Raw genomic sequence first — 27,949 nt, forward strand, 5'->3', positions numbered from 1 at the left:
TTCAGGCAAAGACTGTCAAGAAGTTTTATAGCGGCAGGGTAGTTTAAGAGCCTTACAGCACCATTCCTTATGATATACACTGTTCACTTTGCAACAGTCATCTGAACCTGGACAGCTTTAATTGTGTGCAAGTTTGTTGCTCTGTACAAGACTAATAGTCTATGTCAAAAATATCTTGTTTTATTCTTTAATTAAAACAGAAGCTGGTCAGGTTCTATCTGAATGGGAAAAAAAAATTACATTTAAAACTGGTTACAGTAACATCCCCCAGAAACACTCAAAGAGCACACACTCTATGGACAAAATAAAAACCAAGATGTTGTAATCAAAGATCAATGTTGTCCTCAAAATATTTGTTACACAGAATACAATCAAATTTACTGGTTACAACAATTCATAGAATTTTTGCAATGTTTTCTTGAGAGGCATACAGTTCACTGTCGCAGTGTTGCAGAGAGCTGGCCAAGTGCTACTTCTCTGTAAAAAGGCCACTGGAATATCCATTTGATTGGGAACAATGTTCCAAACTGCTGCACAAACCCTCCCAAGAAAAGAAACTTCCTGAAGATCTCACAATTCGTCTTTATCCCAGTCTTCAAGATCCACATCACTGAGATCAATGTCATCTTCAACTGGAAGCTGTGGAACCGCAAGCAGAGTTTTTGAACACCAGTGCTTGTAATGCTGTTCTAATATGTGACTTGAAAAATCAATGCCCTGCTGAGGATGACAGAGGTGTCTTCCAAAATAAGATTAAGTCTGGATGTACACAGAGAGCTAAATGGCACTTCAGTGGAAAAAGTTGATGCTCACATGACTGAAAGACCCTTAGTGCATTTCAACATAGGCCCAGTGGCCACTTCACTGAGCTTGGGACCAGTACAATACATGTTTCTTGGGGTGCTTTCTACCAGGGAATTTATTTGGAACACACTATCCAGAAAGTTGGAACTTGTACAGCATTGCCAAGTTCTTATTAAAACAAAGCCACATCACTGATTCTTTGGCTCCTCCCCATCTTTTTAAAAACCCAACAACAGACTTTTGCCACTGAACCCTATAATCAAGGATTTACTGCATGCCTCAATTATCATGACTTAACTACACAGTTTTAATTGATAATGAAGTCCCATGCAAGTGAAACTTTTTGAGTGTCAAGTCACTATACTGCAGGGTCAAGGCCCATCTAAATTTCAGGTGCTATAGTGTAGTGACCCCTTTAGTTCACACACTAAAGTTCCCTCATTACCGCGTGTTGGCAATAAATTGCGTTTCAGCCTCAACCGTTTGAAATTGAATACTAATGACTAGGACATAAGACATTAACAAGGCAGAGTATAACTGTCCATGACTTCAGATAACTAGCTATCTGGTAGGCCTGGTTAGGTTTCCAATTGTTTAAATCCTGTTGTCTCTGTAACCAGGAGACTCGATAGAGTTTTAGTTTAGAGAATCAGCATTACAATATTACCTCGCTATTCTTTATTACCAAGTGGCTATGGAGGTAAGTTTAAAAAGCAGCAGTCTGAATACTCTGTGAGGGAAACTACTAAGTGTTTCACTTACTCTGGGAATAGGCATTTTGAGAAAGCATGTCCACCCTGGTTCAGTTCCACTGTCGAGTATTTCTTTTTAACCTAACAAGGTGTTCATGCACCCAGCAAAGTGGTGCCTCTTACCTCACCATCTTTGCCATCCCACGGCTCGACTGTGTTAATTTTAGGGAAACCCCCACCACCTACTGGTGCAGTAGATCCACGGCCAAAGGAGAGTTCCCTGGGAGAGAGGATGGGAGGGGAAGGGGGGGGGGAAGAAAAACAAAACACAACATTTAAGAAGTTTCCAATCTCATCCACCTCAAACACACTGAATTACTTCGTATACATTTTATAGGGAATTAGGTGTGCTACTGGATGTTTAGCTTGAGTGGATCCCAATTCCAAAATATCAAATAACCCTAATTTGAGGTTCATAGATCATTAGACAATGGTAAAAACTTTGAAGGTGACAAGAATAATTTTTAGGGAGATCCAAAGATAAACACCAAGAAACAAACGTGAAAACCATTCAACCCATAAACAGGGGAGGTGTTTTTTAAAAACCATCTATTGCCAGGTCCCCAAGCACCACAAGTTGACAAATGCAGCAGCATGACTGGTCAGCTTCTAAGCACCTTTTTTTTTATAATGGATTACCTCGTTGTGCCACACACAGTAAAGATGAGACAAGCCCAAAGTCATTGGTTGGTTTACATGTTCCAGTGTCTGGCAATGATGTTTTTACTTTAAGATGGAGAGTAACATTACTTTGCCATCCTGGATTAGGCACTTAGTTGCCAACTGCAGAAATTCATCTCCTTCAAGTCAGAAGCCTAAATCTTTATCAGTTACAGAGTGACTCAGAGGGTGAACAGCTTCTGCATTCATCTCAACCTGCCCTGCTAATTCAGTTTGCAGAACCAGAGTGACCTTTATGAACAAGCATTATTCCTTTCAGTATTTTTTTCAGTGGTAAATTCACACTTATTCTGAGGTTGGCCTTCATTATCTCGTTAGAGTCTATGTTTTCCTGCTCCTCTCCCCTCGGAGGCTTAGTTTTCCTGATTTCAGTTGAACAGTTTACAGGCTTCCTATCACATTACATAAAGTCATACATGTTACAGCATCATGCTCAGCTTGCACTAAGAGAGCTAACTAGAGCTATTGTGACTGTACTACTTTCCTTATACACAGCACACCTGAGCTAAAGTGTCAATGTCATCTTCTACTTTGCAAGGCCTTCTCTTTGGTAAGGTAACACCAATCTTTAATTACACAGCCCATCAACATGGTACCCTGGGATATTTGCCCTAGGAAGACTGTCCTCTGGCATCACTATTCACAGCCCCTGTAGAGGTCTCACTAAAGTTGTTTTAGAACTTACTAAGTTTGAGAAATGACAGACATTTGTCACAGCAGTGCTGACCATCAGCGTATGGACATTTTCTGATATGCTTTTTGAGGATATTACTTTTGTATTTAGTAGGCCTTAAACTTCATCGGATAAACTTAAATCTTTTTGCTTAATGGAAAAAAATTTTGGTAGATTTCAACCCAAAACTAAATGGAAAACCCACTAAATCAGTCTAATAAACATTGGTTTAGGTTAACGCCTCCATAATGATTTTTTATATCCTTGTAAGTATGTATGTTATACAGCAGATTCTGTTCTGCGCCACTGTCACAGAGGAGTGCTAGGGTTAACAGTGCATCAACTGGTTTGAAAGAATACTCTTATGAACTCATTGGTGTTGGCAGTTGTGGGGTTTTCCATCAGAGACAAGGAGTTATTTCAACAAATCCCTTAACTCAGCTGCTCACAACCAATGGACTCATGCTAGTAAAGTTCATGATACTTCCTGTTTCACTGAAGCTACCCAGAGCGCATAATCACAATGTGAAGTACTCTGGATTAAAATGAACTTCTAATATTGGTGAAGTCACTGTCCCAGGATGTCCCAGGTGCAAAACCAACTTTTTCTGAAGTGGTGGTTAGAACTTTCCATGCTTAGTGCATGCCCAATCTGGTGGAGGGAGGAAGAGTGGTGGCTGGGAGAGACATGGAGCACAAAAATCCACACTGATGTTTTTGCTTCATGGTGCATTTGTAAAACGTAGGAAGAATGGTGATGGTGCAGACCTACCTTCAGACACTGGGTAAAGGAAAATTCTGCATTGGACTTGAATTATTAGCACAATCTCGATCTATTCGAATCAAACAGTTGGGAAAGGCTCCACGTCCTCCGCCCCCCCGATGCGACTGCCATGCTAACTATTTTGAGTATTTGGCAACTTACAGTTTAAGGGCTCAGTCTGATCCTGCAATCCTCTGCAGGATCAGGCTCTTATGTTTTCTGACACTCCTCCCTAGCCCTACATTTTATTTAAAAAAAAAAAAAAAAAAGAGCCAACAACAACAAAAAACCCACAGCAACTAGTAATCTTATTTCCAGAGCGCCACACTCCGGAATTAATTTACACTGGCATGCCAATGTACATTGTACAATGTGTTCTGTCTCCAGATCCAGAGACTTAGTTAAATGAACCGTTTAAATTACTTAAAAAATAAATAAATAAAATAAAAAGACAGTTTGTACCTGAGAAACTCATTAATCCCCTGTTCACTGAAAGATCCTTTCAGGAGGGCAAATTTCATCTTCCGTGCATTAACTGCTGCCATTGCTGGGTACCCAAATCCTCCAATTCCCAATGAGTTTTCAAGCTCAGACTGAGCTCCAGCCTCTGTCCACAGCCACCTTTAATAAATAAATAAATAAATAGAGAATCTTGATGACAGTACTGTATTCCTGCTTTTACACCAGTTTTTGGCAGGTCTGCTTTTTCATTAACAAAAACATCCTTGGCCTTTGTAGCATCGTTCACAGTGCTGCACAGATTCCCACCCAATAAAACTTATAAAGTTTAAGGAAGATTCCAAAGTTTTAGATCAGTAGCATCATGGGCAATGGTGTCTGCACTATCACGGAGAACCTCATCTCTCTCCAGTCTCTTGCTATTCAAGTCAGTGAGGCCTAGCCGTGATGTGGAATCATGCTCTGACTATGTGAAGAAAACCTTTCAATCTTCAACAATGACTTCTAGCCCAAGGTCCCAAAGGAGGCCCAGCCATTGAAGTCTGTACCATAGAAGTGGCTATAAACAGATGCTCCTACAAGACAGGAACCATGTTACTGAACCAATGCTTAAACACAGTTGAACAGTTACAGACTTGCTCTATTTCAACAGATTTCTGTGCTTTAACCTACGCAGGCAAGTCTTACAGTGGGCTAAGTCACATACCTAAACAAGAAAAACTGTGGCCTTAACTCACACCTGAGGCAGGTTGCTGAGCAGAGAAAGAGAGTGTGATGTTTCCACTCCCCAGTTGGCTAATTCAGTTTCTCTTGCCCCTAACTAGTCCTCCAGGGAAAGTGAAGCATTAGACCAGTCAGGAGTTGATAGGGTCTCAGCATTCCCCCCAAGTCTGTCATGCCACCCCCTCTCCCTCCTATGGCCTCTTTTCCAGCATCTGCCATGTCAGAATGCTCCCCCACACTTCCTGTGATGCCCAGCAACCTGGAGTCCACAGCTAACCCTAAGGCAACATCACCCTCCTTAACAGACCTCTCCCTGGCTGGTGGGAAAGGAAAGACGCACTGGCTCAACCCAGCATGGAGGAAGAGGGAGAGAAGGAGAAAGAAAATGCCATCTGGCCCATAGTGGGAATGCGAGGCAAGACATTAACAGAGCCTGCACTTCTGAAATATAATCAGACACAACAGAGAGAATCCAGCCTACAAAGTAAGGCGCGAAAGAAAACAGACATTTTACAGCTCAAATATTGCTTTCAACGTTCAGACCTGGGAGGTATGTTTGATCTAATCTCAATGTTTAGATGGCATTAGCCTTAAGTAGTCAAAATGCACATTTGAAGGCAAGGTGAAAAAAGGATTAAATCCAGTTGGGTTTTTTGTTTGTTTTTTTAAACAGATCCTGTTTAAAAAATAGTCATGTTGACAAGAAGTATCCACTGACTTATACACAGGGCTTTTTGTTTTACCATGCTCTTAGCTTATCTGCAATATAGCACCGTCAGATGCAAGGCTGTGCCCATCTCTGCAAGGTATCTAAGTATTTCTATAGAAAAATAGACACGGACCTTACAGAATACAGGGTAACTACCTCTCCAAATCTAATGTGGACATCTGATGTCCTCCATACCCCCAACCTTCCCCTTTTTCAAGAGAAGTGGTCAAGCCAGCAATGACACTTACCCCCACATTTTCTTTTTGTATTTGTCTGCCATTTTTAACATGACTTCCAAGTAGGAATTTCTACCTGCAGCTCCTGTTTGCCAGACAGAATTTTGACAAGTTAAGGCAGGTCGATTTTTTTCTGAAGTGACATTATAAAGAAAAATGCTTCCTTTTATTCTACCTGTATCAAGAATATGGGGCAACACAGCAATGACACAGAGCTGGTGGGCATCACAGGTAGTCTTCACAACATTTTCATCAATAATCTGGGAGAATGAAACAAGAAATCAAAGATTATAAAACGCCACAGCAGTCAGATGATTAACAGTGCTGGGTGCCATAGCCTCAAACTTAGTCCTACCTGAAGAGACAATTGCTTTGAGTGAGAAAGAAAACTACTTTTCCCCATGGCAACGTGCCGGAAGAGAGACTGCGAGCCTCTCTCTAGTCCACTAGCAGGACGCTCATCTGAAACGCCATGCCCAAACCTATGCATATTCCCACTAATACTGTTGGTGCTGCATATTCAAATGTGAGGGAAGATCAAACGGAGACTCAGTTGATAGGGAATAAAGTTTTAAATAGCCTGTCAGCAAGCTAACGATAAAAGCTAGTGAAGTGGTTACCAGCAACATGTGGGGAAGAGGCCGGTGCAGCAGACAGAATCTCCATGGTAAAAATTCCACTGAACTGAGAACAGTTAGGGTGACTTCAGTGCCTCTGATAAAGCCAAAACCACTTGAGATGCTGCTAAATCTTCCCTGCCAAGAGGGACTTGGAGTCTTGAGGCTCATTAGACAAACATATTGTGGTTTGTCAACAACAAAAAAGGCCTAGTCCAACCCTGCCAATCTCCAGGGGGTGAGGGGGTTCGTGCACATTTTATAATTTTGTCAGCCACCAAGATACCATGAATTGGGGGGAGGAGGGGAGAGAAGGGTGGCAGTGTGATGCCAGGCTAGGTAACTATTACTTCTGAACAACAGTTTATTTCCTGTGAACTGGATCAAATTGCACTCAAGTGATGCAGGCACCCAACCCCGGTGAAACTTTTGTGTGGGTCAGATTACATAAACTGTTAATGGTGCTGCAATGTTAATATTCTCCATGCGTACCCTAGACACATTGCTACAACGTGCAGCTCAATCGAAGTTTGCCCAATAGTGTCATTAGCTTCTGTGATGTCAGTTTTTGTTTAAATAGGAAAGTTATTCAATTGGCCAGTCCCTCACCTCAGCGCACAGATTTTATCACGGGCTAAGGCACAAGGTTTGTGGGAGCTCCTCGTTAAAATAACGGCAGCACAACACACTACATAACAGGAATCAATATCTGCTTCACAGTCAGTGGTTCAAATCCAGTCCATGTCAATCAAATCTAGAAGCTACGAACTGTAGGCTGTTGTTACACTAAGTGATGTGAGTGTGGTTTCCACCCAGTTCTTAGTATACAGGTGGTCCACATGACAAAGCCACCACCAGAGTCTCTGCAAAGGGGCCAAGGTTTTAGTGGAAAGGGAATCTGAACTTTCATGTCACCCCTCCTCTTCAAATGAGGATTTAGATACGCTGGCAAGATAGCTCGTACTGCTGCTACCTTCACAGTATCTATTTCATGGATCAAGGTGTTCAGCATTCAGGACTGTCAGTCCAGCTTCTTTAATGAGCAGTACTATTCACGGTAAAAGATATAAAGCCACACCATGGACCGGGTTGTGATCTTTGGGTACTTTTGATCCAAAAATAGTTCTGCTCATGCACCACTTTGGTCATTTTCTTTACCATCACTATTTTTCTTAAAAATAACTGCAGGGCCCAAGAGACAGGATGGAAAAACGCTCAGAGAAGTTAGGTTTGCAGAGCAGGGATACCTCGAGCAGCTCAGGTGGTGGGGCACTTTCAGAAAAAAGATCCAGAGCTCGGGCAACTATATCAGATCTTGTTCTTCCACCATCGTAATCAACAGGGTCTTCCCCTTTCTGAAAGATCTTGATTGTGGGAAATCCACGGATCTGCAATAAAACGTGGAAGTTATTAGTTCAAATTAACAAGAACATAGTGGTTGCAAGAGTACCACCATGATGTGCTCTAGATAAAGAGGGAGAGTTTTGCATCAAGACAGGGGATCTCCACACTACATCACAGGGCTACATTTTAAAGGCAAGTTAGTTATTCCTCGTCTATGCTACAATTTAAAATTGTGTTAGTCAATACATGTTAAAAACACTATCAGCTATTGTAGTATCAGTGTCTGTGGTGCATCAAGGATCCAAGTTTTGACACCAGATCTCCCTAAAACCATGGATTTAAATATCAGCAGGGCCAGCTTAATCCTTCATGCCTCTGAAGGCAAAGGTGAAGATCTACTGAGTTTATTAGGGGAGAGGGGGAGCCCTGTTAAGAACTGTGGCCACCTCTACATCACAGGGACCTTAAAAAGCAACTTGTTTTAATAAGAGTTTGTTCAAAGTACTTTCACTGATTGCCAACAGATTATCAGTTACAGCTGAATTTCAGTGATATTGAATTCACCCTACACCCACACGCTACTCGGAGGCGTTTTTTCTTTCTACCTTCTTAAACTATTTTAGCATTAATGAGCTATGGAAGGACACGTAATACTTTTAAAAATCAGGCCCTTAGGAGCCAAGTGGGGTTTTCAAAAGCAACTAGACACCTCACACCCATTGAAATCAATGAGTTCTATGTGCCTAGGTGCCTCTGAAAACCTCACTAGGTGCCCTAATACCTTTAAAAAAATCAGGACAAACCTCTTTCTGGGAGAGAGCGAGCGAGCCAATGAGGCACCAAGTTCTGAGCCTGTGGTATCACTACATCTGTATAGCTAACATGACACCTTTGGAATTCTTTCAGCTGGAGATACCAGCTGCACTCAGACCCGTGTACAAAAAATGCCAGTCTCACAGAAGTGGTATACACTTTAGGATGGCACTTAGTAAATTGCTATAGGGCACAGTTATGCCAGACCTCATGGAAGCAAATTGCAGGAGTCATAAAGATACTTTCTCAATGGCAACGTCTATATTTATTCCACCTTCTCTCAGCCTTTGGGAAAAGCACTAATTTCTCCATGAATTGCTCAAGTCCCTTTAATACTAATATTTCTTAGTACTAAGAACTAAAAGTAAGTGCTGAGGTAAGAGAGTTCTTTAGGTATTACCAGGAAACGTGACCTATTAGAGATATTGCAAACACAGGGAGGGAATTTTCAAGCCTGTAGAGCACACTCACCCCATACCGGCTGGCTAACATCTGATTCACTGTAGCATCTACAGCCGCCAGTTTTACTTTTCCCTTGGTTTGTTCTTTCACTTCTGTGGCAGCAGCTGCCCATTCTGGCTCCAGACTGGAAAGCAACATAATGCCAATTACTAGCAGTAAAAATTGGCATTTTAGAGGCAAGTGAGAGAAACCACAACCCACAGCCTATACCTGGAGGAGTGCGTTCTCTCCAGAGTAGGAGCAGCTCTGGAAAAGGACTCAAGGACTACATGGAATATCTCAGGACATCTCGAATTCTGGGACTAGAAGACTCTCCTAACATAAGAAACTTTCAAAGGGCCCGATCTTGTTCCTACTGGAGGCAGTGGGAATTTTGCAGGTGATTTCAAATGAAGCAGGATTGGGTCCAACAAATGCTAAATTAAAAACTGGGTGGGGTGGGAAACAGACACAGGTTCCCTGGTAAATTCTGGAGTGGGCAAGATAATGAATAACTTGCACCATTGTAAAGACCCACTTCCAATAAAACAAGAGAGCCAGGGTCCCAATTCAAGAAATAAGCCTGCTTACATACATTGTAGATGACAAGCGTGTACCAATTTTAAATGATTGCCAACAGCTTCACTTACTTTTTGCAGTGTCCACACCATGGGGCATAAAACTCTACCAGCCAAACGTCATCACTATTCAAAACATTCTTATCAAAGCTGTCATCAGTCAGATCAATCACATCCTTCTTATCCCCGCCTCCACTTTCTCGGCTACTCTGTAGGTCAAAAATAAAACCTGTTAAGCTGGGGGAACTTTTGCATTGCTCCCTCACATAACCACACCACAGCAGCCCCAGATGTGATCTCTTTCATATGTGTACCTACACACTTCTTTGCTAAATTAAAACAAGTTTATCAGAAATATCCAAGTTCAGACAATCTGAGTTTCCAATGCTAGAGCTATCCATGTCAATAACACCCATAGAGCATATAGATTGCAGCTAACTCCTAAAGACCTATGGGAAGCAATACTATAGTCTCTGGAAAGACCAGAACTCTGATCTTAATGGCTCAAGACCTTTTGGTGCCCTTTTAGAAAAGTCTCACAGGCAGAATATAAAGGGACCCAGTCAGGTTAAAAAAAGTTACCATTAAAAAAGTTCTTATCCACTTTGGTAGGTTAAGTATAAAAATTTCAGGAGGTTCCTAAATCAGTTAGGTGCAAAGTCATATTTTCAGAAGTGACGTAGGCACATAGGAGCCTAAATCCTGTTGAAAATCAATGGTCTTCAGTCACTTTTGAAAATGGGAGCTGGGTACCAAGCGTTTGACAACGTTGCCCTATGACTTTTTGAGAGTTCTTATTTTTCATTGTTCTGTTTATATTTTCCACTTCAGGGCTTGGACTATGAAATAATCTCATTCATTCGCTGCAGCACTTAATGCTTAGCAGCTGGTCTCGTTCCTGGTTATGTTTTGCTTTCTGGCTCTCACATTAATTTAACTAACTACTTTGAGGTCCTCAGATGGAACGTGCCACAGAATTGCAAACACTAATGAACTTAGCCTTAATACAACTCTGAGGAAGGGATGAAGGAACCCCATTTAATACTTGGAGAAACAGACAAAGATTGAAGGCCAAATCACCCCTTCCACAGGTCTCTCTTGCATTAGTGCTTAGAAACTTGACAAGCCTCCACATGCAGGGCTTGTCCACACTTACATATTATAGGCTCTAACTTGCTGGCTCAGGGGCATGAAAAATCACCCCCCAGAGCGCAGCAAGTTTGAGCGCTTTAAAGCGCTAGTGTGGACAGGCTCCGAGCGCTGGGAGCGAGCTATTCCCCTTGTGGAGGTGGATTACCAGGAGCACTTTGAAGTTTCTAGTGTAGACGTAGCCACAGTTACTCATCTCTTTGGGAGAGTAGGACTTCTCTCCTCATGGAGGGGACTGCAGGTCCTGGTGTCATGAGGCCACTGTGCAAAGCGATGCACTGAGCACTCCAGAGATTTGCATATCTGCTGCAGACAAGAACTGATGCATTACTGCAGGCCAGCAGTGGAGCTGCTCTCCGTATGCTGGCACAGCCAGCAGCAAAGAAAGGAATGGGAGATTCCAGAAGATGGCTGGGTTTAGGGACATGCTGGAGGCTCCATGGAAGGAAATACTAGCTGGATCAGTACCATGTTACACAGTACATTTCCAGAGAGTCAGAGGATGCTTCAGAATGGCCCAAACCCAGCTGCTCCCCTCGCCTGCCCAACTAAGTCCTCTCAGAACCCAAAGAGCATCAAACCTGCAGAAGGGCTTATAGCAACACTAGCAACACTGGATGTTGCTGTTAGGCTTATTTTCCCACCCACCCAAGCCTTTCTGCTTGCCAGTTTTGGCTGATATTTGCACAAGTCTCCTCCCCTCCAGCCATGCATTCTGACAGAACAGTTTGGTTCTAAGTGACTTGGCCAAGGTCACAGAGGAAGCCTTACAGCAGAGCCAAGAACAGAACCTAACACTCCCGTGTCCTGTGCCACAAGAGCCTCCTTAGCTCCCTCACCAGGGCACTGGTGAAGTATTTGAGTTGCACAAAGCTGTTTTCACTGACGTAAAGATAGTTTTATGAAATGTGTCTGCAACCCTTCAGGCAGATACATGTAAAACCTAAATTTCCTGACAATGTCCCGTTAGTCTATACACATTCAGTTAAGGATTCAGAATCTCCAAGTGTCTGAGTTTCTTTTTAAAAAGGATTTTAGTCTACCGTTAACCTAATGAGGTTTATATTCAAATCACTATGTGATGCGTTAGCCAAGCTACTCCCACTGACTGCAGTGGATGCGTCAAGCTAAAGAACTAGGCCACTTTTAAAGTACTGATCATATTTTTGATGATTGCCATCAGCATTTAACTTGCTCGAGTTATTAATAACTCTGTATTATAATACTTATCATTAGAACGTTGTGGAGATGAAAAACGTCAGCTAATACCTAAAAATTCCACTTCTACAAGTCAACAGCTGAAATGATTTTTTACTGTCAGGAAAAATAAGTTCCTTCAAGTTGAATTACTAAACCTCTAAAAGGCTTATAGACATCCTGAATAGTTACTGCTGGACTGAGATAAACATGCCATATAAACCATTTTGGCCAATGAAGAGTTCTACTGCAGTTGGTATACCACATCAGGGCTACATGCAACCTGGCTGTTTTCTAAACCATGTAATTCACTTTATCTTACCTTATGGGTACGTCTACACAGCAAGCAGAAACCTGCAGCAGCAAGTCTCAGAGCCTGGGTCGACAGACTCAGACTCAAGTTACAGCACTAAAAATAGCTGTGTAGACATTCAGGCTTGTGCTGCAGCTTGGACTCTGAAGCCCATCTCCCTCCCTAGGCGTTCTGGTTGCCATGCTTGTGGCTTTTCTGGGATGTGCTGCCAAACAGCCCAAAGAGATAATCTTCTGTCAGTCAGCTTAACCAATACCCAAAGTTCTTTCACACACTTTGCAAGTGTCGTACCAGCACGAACACAGAAAGTGATCCCTTGCACCCTCAAGTGCTACACAGAGCTCGGAGCACAAGTCTCTGATTTGCTGCAGAAGACATGAAGACTCATCAATAAAAATAATGCATTATCCATTCCCTGAGAACTACCTGCTTTCCAGAACTATATCCTCCACTTCTGCCACTAAGACGATCCTTTACCAGTGATCGAAGAGCACTTAAAGCAGCATCAACAATAGCGTCACTTGTTCTGCCACCTGTGACATAGCAGAATAAAGAGGTAAAGGGCTGAACTGTAAAATCTCATTAGCACCTTATTTAACAAGCTTAGATTCAAGGCCCATCCTGCTCCTGTTGGCTTCCAGTGGGCACAGGATTGGCCCTGACGTTTTGTGTATGGTGGAGTCAACTAACTTGGGCACTAAGGTTGCTCAAGTGTATTTTCTTACAAATGTTAAAAAGCAAAGAAGTTACATGCAAGGCAATACTGACATTGAACACAATACAAGCATTAGGTCACTACCACCATGACAGCACACGAATACCCTCTCTAATAAACCCTCATCCTCAGTGCATGCACATCAAGAAAAATCAGTAATATCTTACTGCAATGCCTCGGACCTTCCAAACTTGAGCACTGCAGTGTGGTTTAACTGGGAATCTGCTATTATGTTTCCATGACCTCAAAACAGATGAATTACTCAATTGCAACTAAGAGTAGCAGAGTTCTTCTCTGTTTGTTTCCTAAAATAACCACAATCTACATGAAGATACCTGATTTTTAAGGCTGGGAGTTTGTCATGGAGGATTTTGTGACTTTCCAAGACCTCCGTGACTTCTGCAGTGGCTGGCCCGGAGGCTGCCTGAGCAGCTTGGGTGGCCCCCTGGCCAGCCACACCTGGGGCACCTCCCTGACCCCAGCAGCAGGAGTTTGGGTGTGGGAGGGGGCTCAGGATTGGGGCACAGGAGGGGGTGAGGGCTCTGGCCAGCACTTACCTCGGAGAAGAAGGGCTCCCAGTAAGTAGCGACATCCCCCTCCCTCAGTTCCTAGGTGGAGGCGTGGCCAGGCAGCTCTGTGCGCTGTCTCCATCTGCAGACAGCGCCCCCGCAGCTCCCATTGGCCGTGGTTTCCAGCAATGGGAGCTGGCACTCGGGGTGGAGGCAGCATGCAGAGCTGCCTGGCCACGCCTCCACCTAGGAGCTGAAGGAGGGGGATGTCGCCACTTCTGGGGAGGCGCAGATTCAGACAGGGAGCTTGCCAGGCCCTCCCCCCCAGCCCCAGCAGGGGTCCCAAGCCACACCCCCCCCCCCCAAGATTTAGTCAGGGGTATATAGTACAAGTCATGTACAGGTCATGGGCTATGAATTTTTGTTTACTGCCCGTGACCCATCCATGACTTCCTTACTGATTATAGATAGCAGATATAGAATATCACACGAGACATGACACACAACACACGAAAGACTACCACACAGCACTTACCCTGGTAATCTTCTGCTTTGTTCTTGTTGGATCCAAATATCTTGATAGTTGGAAATCCTCGAACACCGTACTGACCACCTAGGGACTGATGCTTATCTGCATCAACTGCACCGACTTTCACAACACCCTATTTAAATTGTAAAAAGCTTCCATTGTAATTTAATGCATTTGATAGCAGGAACCATAAGGGTCAGGTGGAAAGAACCAGTGAGTAATTTACTGGGGACGTTTGGGGCCATGGCAGCTTAGTAGTTGGGAATGGGAGAGACAGTCGTCAATTAATGTTTTTGTTTAAAAAAAAAAAAAAAAAAAAGCGTGTAGAATGAATTTGCTGTTTATTCTAAGCTCAGCAGATCACTGCATTGTCACATTTTCCATACTGAAACAAATGCCAGTATGTAGCAGTTTACAGAGCTATTTCCACACACCCAACCTGTGCTAGTTCTGGGATCTAAAGACATTCAGAGGATTGGGAGGGTGAAGGAAGAAAAATATTTCTCAGCCAGAAGTCTGGATTATAAACATATAAACCATAGATTTTTGATTCTATAACAGCCTTTCAAAGCAGTTATGGAAGTTCACCAGGAAAAGCAAAAACCCTTGACAGATTATCTAGAAAAAAACTGATGTTTTCCCCATTAAAGAATTTTACTTGTCCAGGGCTAGTAGAATTTCACTGAGGTAAAGTTAGTTGTAAGTTTCTAAGAGAGTTGACAAAAGCCAATCCCCCAACGCCAAAGCACTGCTTGCATGTGGGGAAAGTTTAAACTTACTTTTAATGCTGTCGCTGCTTTCTTCCATTCAGGAGTTAGTCTTTGACAATGACCACACCTGTTGGAAAAATACATTTATTTTCACTCAAGCTGGTACTTATTTCATTTCACAAAATACCTAAGAAATCAATGTAGTTTGAACTCTGCAAGAGTCCAGCATACGAGCGTAATCAATCCATTTGCAATGGAGTTGGGAGTTCTAGCCATGTGAGGGGGAAGAATACCAAGTTCTGATATCACTGTATCACTGCAGAAACCAAGAGTAAACGTTGCAAAGGATTCTTACCCTCCTGACAACGGTAATCTAAAAACTAGCCTCAAATTGAGATGGTGAGCTCCAACCCAGCAAGAGAACTGTATATGATAAGAACTTGGACTTCCTAGTACTGTTAAGCCTTAAAGAAAGGAGAGGGGAAATCGCAAGGGAAGTTTTTCCAGTGAAGCAGAACACCCAAGCAATCCTGATTGAGAGGTGATAACTGAGTTGTGCAGATCTGCTTAAACAAACTAGAGGCATGTCAGAGAAAACTGTAAGAGTATACATATGCTCTGGTAAGCTGTGGTTTTCAGTAAGCTACTCTTCTGTTTCTGGTGTGTAAAAGACATTTTCTTCTGCAAAGAGCATACACTGAGGCCTGGTCTACACTAGGCGTTTATGTCGAAGTTAGCGCCGTTACATCGAATTAACCCTGCACCCGTCCACACCGCGAAGGTATTTAGTTCGACATAGAGGTCTCTTTAATTCGACTTCTGTACTCCTCCCCGACGAGGGGAGTAGCGCTAAATTCGACATGGCCATGTCGAATTAGGCTAGGTGTGGATGGAAATCGACGCTAATAGCTCCGGGAGCTATCCCACAGTGCACCACTCTGTTGACGCTCTGGACAGCAGTACGAGCTCGGATGCTCTGAACTGCCACACAGGAAAAGCCCCGGGAAAATTTGAATTTGAATTCCTTTTCCTGTCTGGCCAGTTTGAATCTCATTTCCTGTCTGGACATCGTGGCGAGCTCAGCAGCACTGGCAACGATGCAGAGCTCTCCAGCAGTGATGGCCGTGCAATCTCAGAATAGAAAGAGGGCCCCAGCATGGACTGATCGGGAAGTCTTGGATCTCATCGCTGTGTGGGGCGATGAGTCCGTGCTTTCCGAGCTGCGATCCAAAAGACGGAATGCAAAGATCTACGAGAAGATCTCTAAAGACATGGCAGAGAGAGGATACAGCCGGGATGTAACGCAGTGCCGCGTGAAAATCAAGGAGCTGAGACAAGGCTACCAGAAGACCAAAGAGGCAAACGGACGCTCCGGATCCCATCCCCAGACATCCCGTTTCTACGAGGCACTGCATTCCATCCTCGGTGCGGCCGCCACCACTACCCCACCAGTGACCGTGGACTCTGAGGATAGGATAGTGTCCACGGCTGGATCCTCGGACATGTTAGCGGACGGGGAAGATGAGGAAGGAGATGAGGAGGACGAGGCAGTCGACAGCGCTCACAACGCTGATTTCCCCGACAGCCAGGATCTCTTCATCACCCTTACAGAGATCCCCTATCAACCCTCCCCAGCCGTTACCCCGGACACAGAATCTGGGGAAGGATCAGCCAGTAAGTGTTGTAAAAATCTAAACATTTATTTGTAACAGAACAGGAATATTAGCAATTTAAAAAATGGGTTTCTCATGATTAGTTTGATTAGCTTAACGGTTCAGTCATGGGCACTGCAACTATTGAAAAAAAATCTAGCAATGTCCAGTTTTGCATGATTGTCCTGCCCAAGCCGCTCTACTGGTTAGTCACTGCTACAGCAGCTACAGTAAAATGCGGTCTATATGTCCGGGGATAGAGCAGAAATCCTCCTGTGACATCTCGAGGAAGCTCTCCTGGAGGTAATTGGAAATCCGCTGCATTAGGTTCTTGGGGAGAGCGGCCTTATTGGGTCCTCCGTAGTAGGACACGTTGCCACGCCACGAGACAAGCAAGTACTCTGGAATCATTGCTCTGCACAGCATGGCGGCATACGGCCCTGGTCTTTGGAGGCTTTCCCGGAGCATTCGCTCTTTCTCGCTGTCAGAGATCCTCATGAGGGTGATGTCGCTCATGATGACCTGCTTTGAATGAGGTAGGGGAATGTTAGTGTTGGGACTGCTTTGCCGTTCCTTTACAGAACTGTAACCGCTGGTTTGCAGCCACGCGGTGGAGGCGGGAGAGGGGCAGCCGAAAGGGATTGTTCCCGGGGACAGCCGCGAGGGTGTGGGACAGGAGCAGACTTCCTGCTTGCCGAATTGCTGGCAGCAGGGACCGACATTGATTTCAATGTGAAATGAGGCCATTGCTAATATTAAAGTTTTAAGCTGCCACAAGTCTACGGCTTACCATGTCTGCCTGCAACAGAAATTCCGTTCTCCTGAGAGGCTTCTCAAATGTGCTGTAGAAGACCCCAGGCACTGAATGCGAAGGCCGAGAATTCGACCTTGTGCTGAGTGCGCATGTGATAGGTGCTGTGCATGGTCTTGTTCACAGAGAAAGACTATGTTCTTTGTTCACAACTACATTTATCTTTCTGAGGAATTCACTCCCTTTTTCCTATTCCCACAGCCCCATCTGCGACTGTCTCACAACCTAGCCTCTCATCACACTCCCAGAGGCTAGCGCGGATTAGGCATAAGAAGAAGAGGACACGGGAGGACATGTTCTCGGAGCTTATAGCCTGCTCCAGAGCCCAGGCAGCACAGCAGACCCAGTGGCGGGAGAACTTGACCCGAATGCACCAAGCCAACATGGATCGGGAGGAGAGGTGGCATCAGGAAGACCAGCAGGCGACTCAAACCCTGCTTGGACTAATGAGGGAGCAAACGGACACGCTCCGGCGCCTTGTGGATGTTCTGCAGGAACGGAGGCAGGAGGACAGAGCCCCGCTGCAGTCCATCTCTAACCGCCCTCCCCCGCCACCAAGTCCCATACTCTCCTCACCCAAAGTGCACAGAAGGAGAGGCGGCAGAGTCCCTGCTAACTCTCACTCCACCCCTGCAGAGAGCTCGAGCAGCAGAAGGCTCTCATTCCCCAAAATTTGACAAGTTCTTTCCTTCCCGCCTGACACAAGCCCCCGTCCAAGTTTCACTTTCCCAGTTCCATGTTTGGTTGATAATAAAAAATACGTTTCTGTTAACTACTGTTTCCATCATGTTCTTTTGGAGGAGGGGGGGATAGGGGGTTGGTAATTCGACAGGACAGTCACCTTTGGCAGGGTATATAGTCGGGGGCAGGCACAGCAGCAGGGCACATACATAGTGCAGTGACGCAGTGACTAGTTACCCTGGTTAGTCTGGGAGGTTGTTTTCATGTTATGTGGTGGGGGGTGGGTTGCTCTGTGACTTTGTGGCAGGGGAGGGCAGTTACAGATCTTAAGCGGTGGTCCTTAGGCAGGATCACAGAGCCACACAGCAGGGGATCTGTAACCGTCCTCCCCCTGCCACAAAGTCACATAGACCCCCCCATACACACAGTCCCTATCAGGAGGGGTGACAGGCTCCGTTGAAACAACCATCCCACCGCAGCGGAGCCTGTCAATCCTTGAGTTTAGAAGCTGCATTCGCGCCACTACAGTACACCCGCTCCGCACCACAGTCTGCGTCCCAGTTTTAAAAAATTCCCGCGAATACAGTATTAAAGAAAACGGTGTGCTTTAACAAAGTAGAACTATTTTTATTTTGAAACGTGTGTTGGAAGTGGGGTGAAGGGGGTATGTAACTGGATAGGATAGTCAACATTAACTGGGTAAAGAAACGGGGGCAGGTTTAGCTTCTCAATACACAAACTTTAAAGTCACAGGTTACCCTGCTCACTCAGGAACTTTGCTTTCAAAGCCTTCCGGATGCACAGCGCTTCCCGCTGGTCTCTTCTAATCGCCCGGCTGTCTGGCTGTGAGTAATCAGCAGCCAGGCTATTTTCCTCAACCTCCCACCCCGCCATAAAGGTCTCCCCCTTGCTCTCACAGAGATTGTGGAGCACACAGCAAGCTGCAATAACAATGGGGATATTGGTTTCGCTGAGATCACAGCGAGTCAGTAAGCTTCTCCATCTCCCCTTGAGACGTCCAAAAGCACACTCCACCACCATTCTGCACTTGCTCAGCCGGTAGTTGAAGAGTTCTTTTTCAGTGTCCAGGGCGCCAGTATAGGGCTTCATGAGCCAGGGCATTAGCGGGTAGGCTGGGTCCCCGAGGATGACTATAGGCATCTCCACATCCCCAAGAGTTATTTTGTGGTCCGGGAAGTAAATACCTTGCTGCAGCCGTCTAAACAGACCAGAGTTCCTGAAAACACGAGCGTCATGAACCTTGCCCGGCCATCCCACGTAGATGTTGGTAAAACGTCCCCTGTGGTCCACCAGTGCTTGCAGCACCATGGAAAAGTATCCCTTTCTGTTAATGTACTGGCTGGCCTGGTGTTCCGGTGCCAGGATAGGGATGTGAGTTCCATCTATGGCCCCACCGCAGTTTGGGAATCCCATCGCTGCGAAGCCATCTATGATGGCCTCCACGTTTCCCAGGGTCACTACCTTTGGCAGCAGTACATCAACGATTGCCTTGGCTACTTGCATCACAACAACCCCCACGGTAGATTTGCCCACCCCAAACTGGTTCGCGACTGACCGGTAGCTGTCTAGCGTTGCAAGCTTCCACAGGGCTATGGCCACTCGCTTCTGGACAGTCAGGGCTGCTCGCATCCGGGTGTCATTGCGCTTCAGGGCAGGGGACAGCAACTCACAAAGTTCCAGGAAAGTTCCCTTCCGCATGCGAAAGTTTCGCAGCCACTGGGATTCATCCCAGACCTGCAGCACTATGCGGTCCCACCACTCAGTGCTTGTTTCCCGTGCCCAGAATCTCCTTTCCACGGCATCAACATGACCCATTGCCACCGTGATGTTCTCGGCGCTGGGTCCCCTGCTTTCTGAGAGGTCTGTGCTACTCTCAGACTTCAGGCCATCACCGCGTTGACGTAGCCTCCTCGCCTGACTTTTCTGCATCTGCCTCAGGGAAAGGTGTATGATAAGTTGCGAGGCGTTGAGAGCGGCCACAACTGCAGTGATGGTTGCAGCAGGCTCCATGCTCGCAGTGCTGTGGCGTCCGCGCTGTCACTGACTAGAAAAGTGCGCGAACTGATTTCCCGCGGCGCTTTCAGGGAGGGAGGGCGGGAGTGATGGACGGATGACGACAGTTACCCAAAAGCACCCTGGACACATTTTTTTTACCCAGAAGGCATTTGCGGCTCCACCCAGAATTCCAATGGGCAGCGGGGACTCCGGGAACTGTGGGATAGCTGACCACAGTGCACCACTTCCAATGTCGACGCTTTCCCCGTTAGTGTGGACTCACAAAGTCGAATTACTGTCCTTAGTGTGGACACACACGTTCGACTTTGCAATATCGATTCCAAAAATTCGATTTAAGTAAAATCGAACTACTCTCGTAGTGTAGACAAGGCCTGAGATCTTACCATTTTCTTATACTTCCATTATGCTTTGCCCCAGGCAACCACGGAAGACTTTCCTTTTTTTTGCTGTTTACTTTACGACAGGCTATCTTTAGTTATAAAGAATTAGAACCTGGATGTGTTAGCCCAACAATGATTCACCCTTATTAGTATGCTGCTATTACATTTCATAGAGAAGATGAGGGAGACAACGCTTTGCCTACAATAGTAATACAAGCTAAGTTGGGCGGGGGTGGGGGTGATCATAACCACAAATTCAGCCTTATGCCTTCTTGGTGGGGTCAGGCTGGGAAAGACAGGACTGAGAGAAACTCTTCATTTAGAACACTCTGCTAATCAATTATTTTTAGGGCTGCCAAATGATTAAAAAATTAATTGCGATTAATTGCAGTTTTAATCACACTGTTACACAATAATAGAATGCCATTTATTTAAATATTTTGGGATGTTTTCTACATTTTCAAATATATTGATTTCAATTATAACAGAATTCAAAGTATACAAGGCTCACTTTATATTATTTTTATTACAAATATTTGCACTGTAGAAAAGAAACAAAAGAAATAGTATTTTTCAATTCACTTCATACAAGTGCTGTAGTGCAATCTCTTTCGTGAAAGTGCAACTTACAACTGTAAAAACATAACTGCACTCAACTGGCACGTAAATATCTTGCAACACCGGCTACAACAGTACCATATGAACGCCTGTTCTCACTTTCAGGTGTCATCATATAATAAGAAGTAGGCAGCATTATCTCCCGTAAATGTAAACAAATTTGTCTATCTTAGCGATTGACTGAACAAAAAGTAGGACTGAGTGGACTTGTAGGCTTTAATTTTTACATTGTTTTTCACGGCAAAGGGATTGAACTACAGTACTTGTATGAAGTGAATTAAAAAATACTATTTCTTTTGTTTATCTTTTCTACAGTGCAAATATTTGTAATAAAAAATAATATAAAGTGAGCACTGTATACTTTGTATTCAGTGTTGTAATTGAAATATATTTGAAAATGTAGAAAAACATCCAAAATATTCATAATAAATTTCAATTGGTATTCTATTAATGTAGTGTGATTAAAACTGCAATTGTGATAAAATTAATCGAGTTAATTTGTTTTGAGTTAATTGCTTGAGTTAACGGCGATTGACAGTCCTAATTATTTTTCTATCTTTACTGAAGTTAGTATTGAAAGTTATAAACGTAAAAAGATTTGAGCGTCTAGGCTGGGATCTAATGCACCTCTTACCAATCCAGACTAACTATTTCCTGCCAAGCTGTTCTATAAACCCAGGTTTATTTTGCTGGCCACAAGGCTATTGAAATGCATTTAAACCCAAGTAAGATCTGTGCTAGAGAGTGAATGGTTGGTCCAGGATTTCTAGTAAGTCACCTTTTGTATTCCTCCAAGATACAAGGGTGAGCAGGAAGTCCTTTGTTTATAGAAATTAGGCAACCTTTTACAAGCACACTTGCCAGGATAGCATGTGCTAGGGTTCTCTGACTAGCTATGATACTTACCATGGTGCGTAGAATTCTACCAGCCATAAACTGTCACTCTGAATGACTTCCTTATTGAAGTTTGTTGGTGTTAGCTCGATCACATCATCACTGGAGGAATATAGGCTGTTAGTTGCCAGGAAGAATGTGCAGCTCACAGCTCCTAGAACAAAAAGCAAACCCAAATTATACTCCCATCAAAATTATGAATGGCTGTACTAGATTCATGGCTGAATCACAACCCTCCCACCGCAGTAGGGAGAAAGAAAGAGACAGGAACACCAAATCTGCCAGAGGGAGGGAAATTGCAGCAACCCATCTCTTTCATCGCCATCCTGCAGAAACCTTCCCATGCAAAGATGGGACCCAGGACTCCATGGGTTTAGGTGACAGATGCTTTCTATACCACCATCTTCCAGCAAACCTGCTGGAATTTATGCTGCCTCTCCAAACCCCTTTAAAGATTTTTGGCTCACGTTTGGAGGCCATAGCAACTACCTGAAGGCCTGGAACAGTACAGACAGGCTAGACCTCCATGGGAATACCCTGGAAATCTGTAGGATGTCCTCACAGGTCTCAGTTAAAATGGAAGGTTGGCTGGCCACACCCCTTACCCAACAACATGATACAAGGACAGCATAGGCAGAAATTCTCAGATCTTTTCCCCACAAGAGAACAGGACAGGTGTCTTAGTTCAATGATTTCAAGTTACACTGGTTTGGCGTCTAAGACTTGCTACATTCAATTTGGAACTAGTACCAAACAGCAGCAGCAGGAGGGGTAGGAAGGAAGGAACTCCTCTGTCCTTGCTACTGCCGAGTCCTAGCACCTATAGTATTGTTTTGTTTCTCAGGTGGGAGGCAAACCAGCAGTCAGTCTTTGGGTCACACCTCCTGGAATAACAAACACTCTAAAATAGGGATGTAAAAGGTTAACCGGTTAACCAGTTAGCATCAGTCTTACCGGTTTTGGTTAACGGTTAATGATTAAACTCCGCTGCCCACTGGAGCCCAGGACTCCACTGCTGCCCCGGGTGCAGGGCCGACAGCGGAGTCCCCGGGCGCGGCGGCGGGTGGTGAAGGCCGGCAGCAAAGTCCCTGGACATGGGAGCCGGGATCCTTGGGCCGGGAGCGGAGCCCCACGTAAAACATGGTGGTACTGCAGCACCACCCGCACCCTTAGTTCTCCGGTTAAACGTTTAACTGTGTAACCGATAAAATTTTAATCGGTTACACGGTTCCTTTTTTTAACTGCTATTTACATCCCTACTCTAAAAGGGCCCTTTGAACTCTAGAAGATTTTTCATGGTGAAAAGCTGAGCAACTCTTTTTGTTGAACTGGAGACGGTGCAGAGAAGAGCCATAAAAATTATCCAAGGGCTGGAAAAAATGACTTAAGAGTGAGAGACTTAAGGAACTCAATCTGTTTAAACTTATCTAAAGATCAAGAGGTGACTTGAATACAACATATTAAGTACCTTCATGGAGAGAAAATACCAGCTACTAAAAGGCTCTTCAAAATAGAAGAGCAAAACATAACAAGAACCAATGGCTGGAAGTTAAAGCCAGATAAAAATTTGTGATGTGTTTCTAGTTTGAATTTAACAGTGAAGGGGATTAACCATTGGAACAAACTACCAAAGGAAATGGTGGATTCTCCATCTCTTGAAGTCTTTAGATGAAGACTGGCTGCCTTTCTGGAAGATCTGCCTTAGTGATGATGAAATTCTATGGCCCATGTTACAAAGGTGGCCAGAGTAAGTAGTAATACCACCTCTTACACAGCGTTTTCCTTCAGTTGGTCTCAAAGTGCTTTACAATGGAAGTCAGTATCATTATCCCCATTTTACAGATGGGGAAACTAAGCCATGGAGGTGAAGAGACAAGCCCATAGTCTCAGACCTTATGACCAGAAGGGACCACTGTGATCATCTTCTAGTCTGACCTCTTGCACATAGCAGGCCACAGAACCTCACCCACCCACTGCAGTAATAGGCCCGTAACCTCCGGCTGAGTTACTTAAATCCTCAAATCTTGATTTACAGACTTCAAGTTACAGAGACACCTTTTACTCTATTTCAGACCAACAAGTGACCCAGGCCCTCTGCAGAGGAAGGCAAACCCACCCCCAAGATCTCTGCCAATCTGACCTGGAGGAAAATTCCTTTCCGACCCCAGCAAATCAGTGGCAGTGCTGGGAATAAAGCACAGTTCTCCTGAGTCCCATTCCAGTGATCTCTACTCAACCACACTGCCTCATAATGGTCCATTCTGGCCTTAAAATCTGTGAGTTTCTTTTGGAGTAAACCTGGACCAGTGCAAGTATGTTTATCCATGTTCTAGAGAGTCTTTCTTCCCCTCATCCTCTTCTCCCAGACAAAAGTAATACTACCCTCCCACAGGTGATCAACTCACACCAGTGTACTTCAGGAGTGATACGCAGCCCACATACAATCGCTCTTGCAACATGTCAGGCTGACCTACAGTAACAGCTGCCATTGGGGGTGAGGTAAGACACTGAGAAAGTGAAAGAGAGCCTTAGTTGCATGGTACAGCTGCTCTTAAGAGAAAAGGAAAACTTCCCCTCAGAGTTGAATATACTGTATGTACAATTACAGCAAGACTTTTTCAGGAAGTAACTCTACATCACCCAAGATGATTTGTGGCAGAATTAAGTCAAAACTAGAGCTCAATGAATTTTATTCAATAATTTCTGCCATTTTCCCCCTTTTCATAAAGGGATCTTCCAATTTATCAGAAGCTTTTGTTAATCAGCAAATTGTTAACAGTTCATTATGAAATCTGCCCCAAGTCATTTTCTGTTCCCAGACTGGAAGACATCGAACTAACCAAAAGTGTGATTTGCGACTTCTACAATCACATATGCAATTTGAAATTTGTCTTCGGCAAAATATAAGGTTAAAACTCACTTTCACACAAACAGTAATCAAGCCTGGAAAGCTCAAAGGGCAGATTTAAATTTTATTAGAGAATATTTAGAAAAAATAAACGATACAGAAAATTTGAAGCGTTAGTTATTGGTCATTGGGGGTAACATACAGAGTATAGGGATATGTTGGTGTTTTGGGGCTGGGCAGCACACACAGTATAATAATACAAAGCAAAAGGATCCCCAGTGCTGTCAAATCAAAATTTGCTTTACAATTTGAATGAATTATACAGAAAACAAGAACATTCACAGTTACGACAGAATAGAAGTATAAATGCTAGATAGAAACCTTCACTGTCATGACAAAAGCCAACTACTGACAGGGCTAAGGAAGAAATTTCCCCTAAGAGCAGATTATTTCACGCGTCCCTTACTAAGGATTTTTGTATAAGTCTGATTACTGTGCAGTTTATAAACTGGTGCACATGCATGACAGGAAGAAACTCCACCCTGGCCATGCATGGTGCTGTTTATTCAGTATTTCTCACTACCTGTGAATGTTTTAAGGGACCCACACTCGCAAAAGTGTCGGAGGGGTAGGTTGAGTAATGGAGGTGAATAAAAGGCCACAAAAGTATTTATTTAGTCTCTACTCTACTCTTCCCCCCCATCAACATGCTTTGCTTTCTGATAAAATATCAATTTCTCACACTGGTGTGCAGGGTCCTAGTTATGTGCAGCCATGTAAATAAAGCATCAAAACACTCACTGGAGATGTAAAACAGAATTCATTTAATTAGGCCTGGATATGGGGGGGGGGGGGGGGGGAAGAGAAATACATACTGTGGGGCTGTACTACAAAAACCGAACAGGTAATCTTAAGTGTTCTACCACTATGCCTCCTACTGCAAATGATTCATCATTTTGCAATAGTTGAAGTGTACACTGTAGACAGCTTTGCTTTCTATCTTAAGAGAGCAGTCATCTCAGCACTTATTTCCACTTCCAATATATTTATGTTGCATTTGGTTGTCTCTCTTTGGCCATTTCCTCTTATTCATCTTTCATTTCACCTGCCAGTTACTGCACATTTCTATTGGTTTCAAAATGGATTTCCATTTTCCAGTAAGTATCACATCTGAATCTGTATTTTGAACCTTCCCATTTAACCATCCATACTGGTTGCCTTCCTGTAATTATTATTATTATTATTATTTTGGTTAGGGGGTATTATGCATGCCTTGAGTCTTACGATGTATTTTGCTGCTTATGATATATATGCTGAGTCTGAGAAATTTAGTTCTCATTTTTAATTATCTTCCTTTAAAAAAAATAATAAGTTTCACTTTCTAAACTTGTGTGTCACAATGCTTATCCCTCCATGCAAAAACTTACTTACATTGTGGTCGCTAGTACTCAGTAGCCTAGCTATCATTAATTCTTCACCTGTATGTTACTTAGGATGATAGTCTTTGCTCTTGTGTGCTCTGGAGCTAGCAGTTACAAGCAATTATTTAAGATGTTAAGAGACAATTTATCAACACGATTCCATTAGGACATGATGCTTCTATGTACAGATAATTGCAGTCTCCATTACCACCATTTTATTAGATTTAGTTGCTGCTTTGATCTCCCCTCAAAGTTATGCACTCAACACTTTTTACAATTCAGGAATCCAGTGGCATAACCATGCAGCCTATTTGTATTCTATGATTTGGCCTTTGCATCCCCAATCATGTTACATCTCACAACTTGAACCCTTATCTCCTGGAATGATCTTCATGCATGGAGAATAGTCTCCTACACCTCCATTGGAAAGTGTGACTCAACTAAGAATAAGGTTTGCTATAGATGGATACCTTGGGAAGGTTAGAAAATACACAGAGAAGTAACATTTTTAGAATCAGAGTCCAACAGTCCCATGAACTCCCACAGTTGTTCAACGGGAGCTTGGCCGAAGTTAGAACAGATCTGGGTTCCTATAAATGCGAGGTGGAAGAGGCTCACCACTGGCTCATGTAGCCCATTACCCCAGGAGCAAGCGCAGAATTCTTTCTGGCTATTTGTCAGGCCTAATTTTATAATATCTTCAGGAACAGGGCTCCTACTTTCAGAGGGGTAGCCATGTTAGTCTGGATCAGCAAAAACAAGGAGGAGTCCTTGTGGCATCTTAGAGACTAACAAATTGTTTGCCCAAATAAAGGTGTTAGTCTCTAAGGTGCCACAAGGACTCCTCGTTGTTCAGGGCTCCTACTGTTTCCCGTGAAAGATTATTCTGCAGCCTAACGAATCTCCCCATTAGGAGGTTTCTTCCTTGAGCCTGAATCTATGTTCTTTTTCAATTAGTTTCACCCCGTTTCCTGGTCACACACTTTCACCCCCATCCACACACTCCTCCCCTCGCAGCTTGTGTCCCTGATACTCACACCATCGCGCTCCCCCCCACCAGCACACACACACAGCCCACTGCAAACCCAATCTGGCTAGACAGCGCTATGGGCCCGACGGCCCCACCAGCGGGCGATCTGCAGGAGCTGCACACCGACCGAACAGGGAAGGCCGGACTCGGTCGTGAGCCTCCCGCTCCTCACAATGCCCTGGGCCCCAGGACACCCACCCCTCCGGCCCGGCAGCGCTGGCCCCCAGCCCCTAGAGGCAAGGCCCGCCGCCCTACGACTTCGGGCCCCAGGCAAGGTGGGCTCGTGCCGAGCCAAGGGCCTCACGGCTCCATGCAGAGCAGGGAGCTCGGCCAGCGATGGAGGGTCCGCCAGGGTCTCCGCATGCGGGGCAGGGCCCAACCCTCCCCCCGCAGCCAGCTCCAGCGGAGCCCTCTGACCCCGGGCTCTAGCCCCGCAGGCGCCACGATCCCAGCCCACGCTGGCCACCCCGTGCCCCTCCCGCCGGCGCCCGTGCACGGCCCGGCCAGCCCGCAGGGCGCCTACCTAGCAGGAGGCGGCTCGTGCCGAACATCCCCATGGTGGCCGAGCTGCTCCGGGTCTCACGATCAGGCTCCCTTACCGCAACCGGCCGCTACAATCCACTTCCCCCCCACCACCCTGCCCACGCGGCCCCGCGTTCCCAGCCGTGGCCGCTGCTCATTGGTGCTGCCGCCGTTCTCTCATTTGCATAGCCAATAGATGGCGGCCGGGTCATTCCCAGCAGGGGGTGAGAGCATTCGGAGGGTGGAGCCTGGCGGCCCCCCTGAGCCTATGGCGGGTGGAATCGTGGCTGGGTCTGAGGTTGTAGCCTGGAGGAGCCCATGGGGTTCCCCACCCTGTTCT

At 44.8% G+C, this 27,949-nt stretch overlaps 1 protein-coding gene across 1 annotated transcript; it reads right to left on the bottom strand.

The window, feature by feature from the left end:
* Positions 1-164: 164 nt before the first annotated feature.
* On the bottom strand, positions 165-27,720 carry PDIA6 (protein disulfide isomerase family A member 6). Its single transcript, XM_054023068.1, has 13 exons — positions 27,611-27,720; positions 21,801-21,942; positions 14,785-14,842; positions 14,012-14,138; positions 12,679-12,785; positions 9,666-9,802; positions 9,046-9,160; positions 7,665-7,805; positions 5,976-6,060; positions 5,813-5,885; positions 4,136-4,294; positions 1,680-1,776; positions 165-639 (listed from the first exon to the last, which is right to left on the bottom strand). Exons 1-13 carry the CDS (start codon positions 27,642-27,644, stop codon positions 571-573), a joined length of 1,344 nt encoding a protein of 447 aa, XP_053879043.1. The 5' UTR covers positions 27,645-27,720; the 3' UTR covers positions 165-570.
* Between the last annotated feature and the right edge of the window lie 229 nt (positions 27,721-27,949).

This window comes from Malaclemys terrapin, chromosome 3, assembly GCF_027887155.1.
Source record: "Malaclemys terrapin pileata isolate rMalTer1 chromosome 3, rMalTer1.hap1, whole genome shotgun sequence".
NCBI classification, from domain to species: domain Eukaryota; kingdom Metazoa; phylum Chordata; order Testudines; family Emydidae; genus Malaclemys; species Malaclemys terrapin.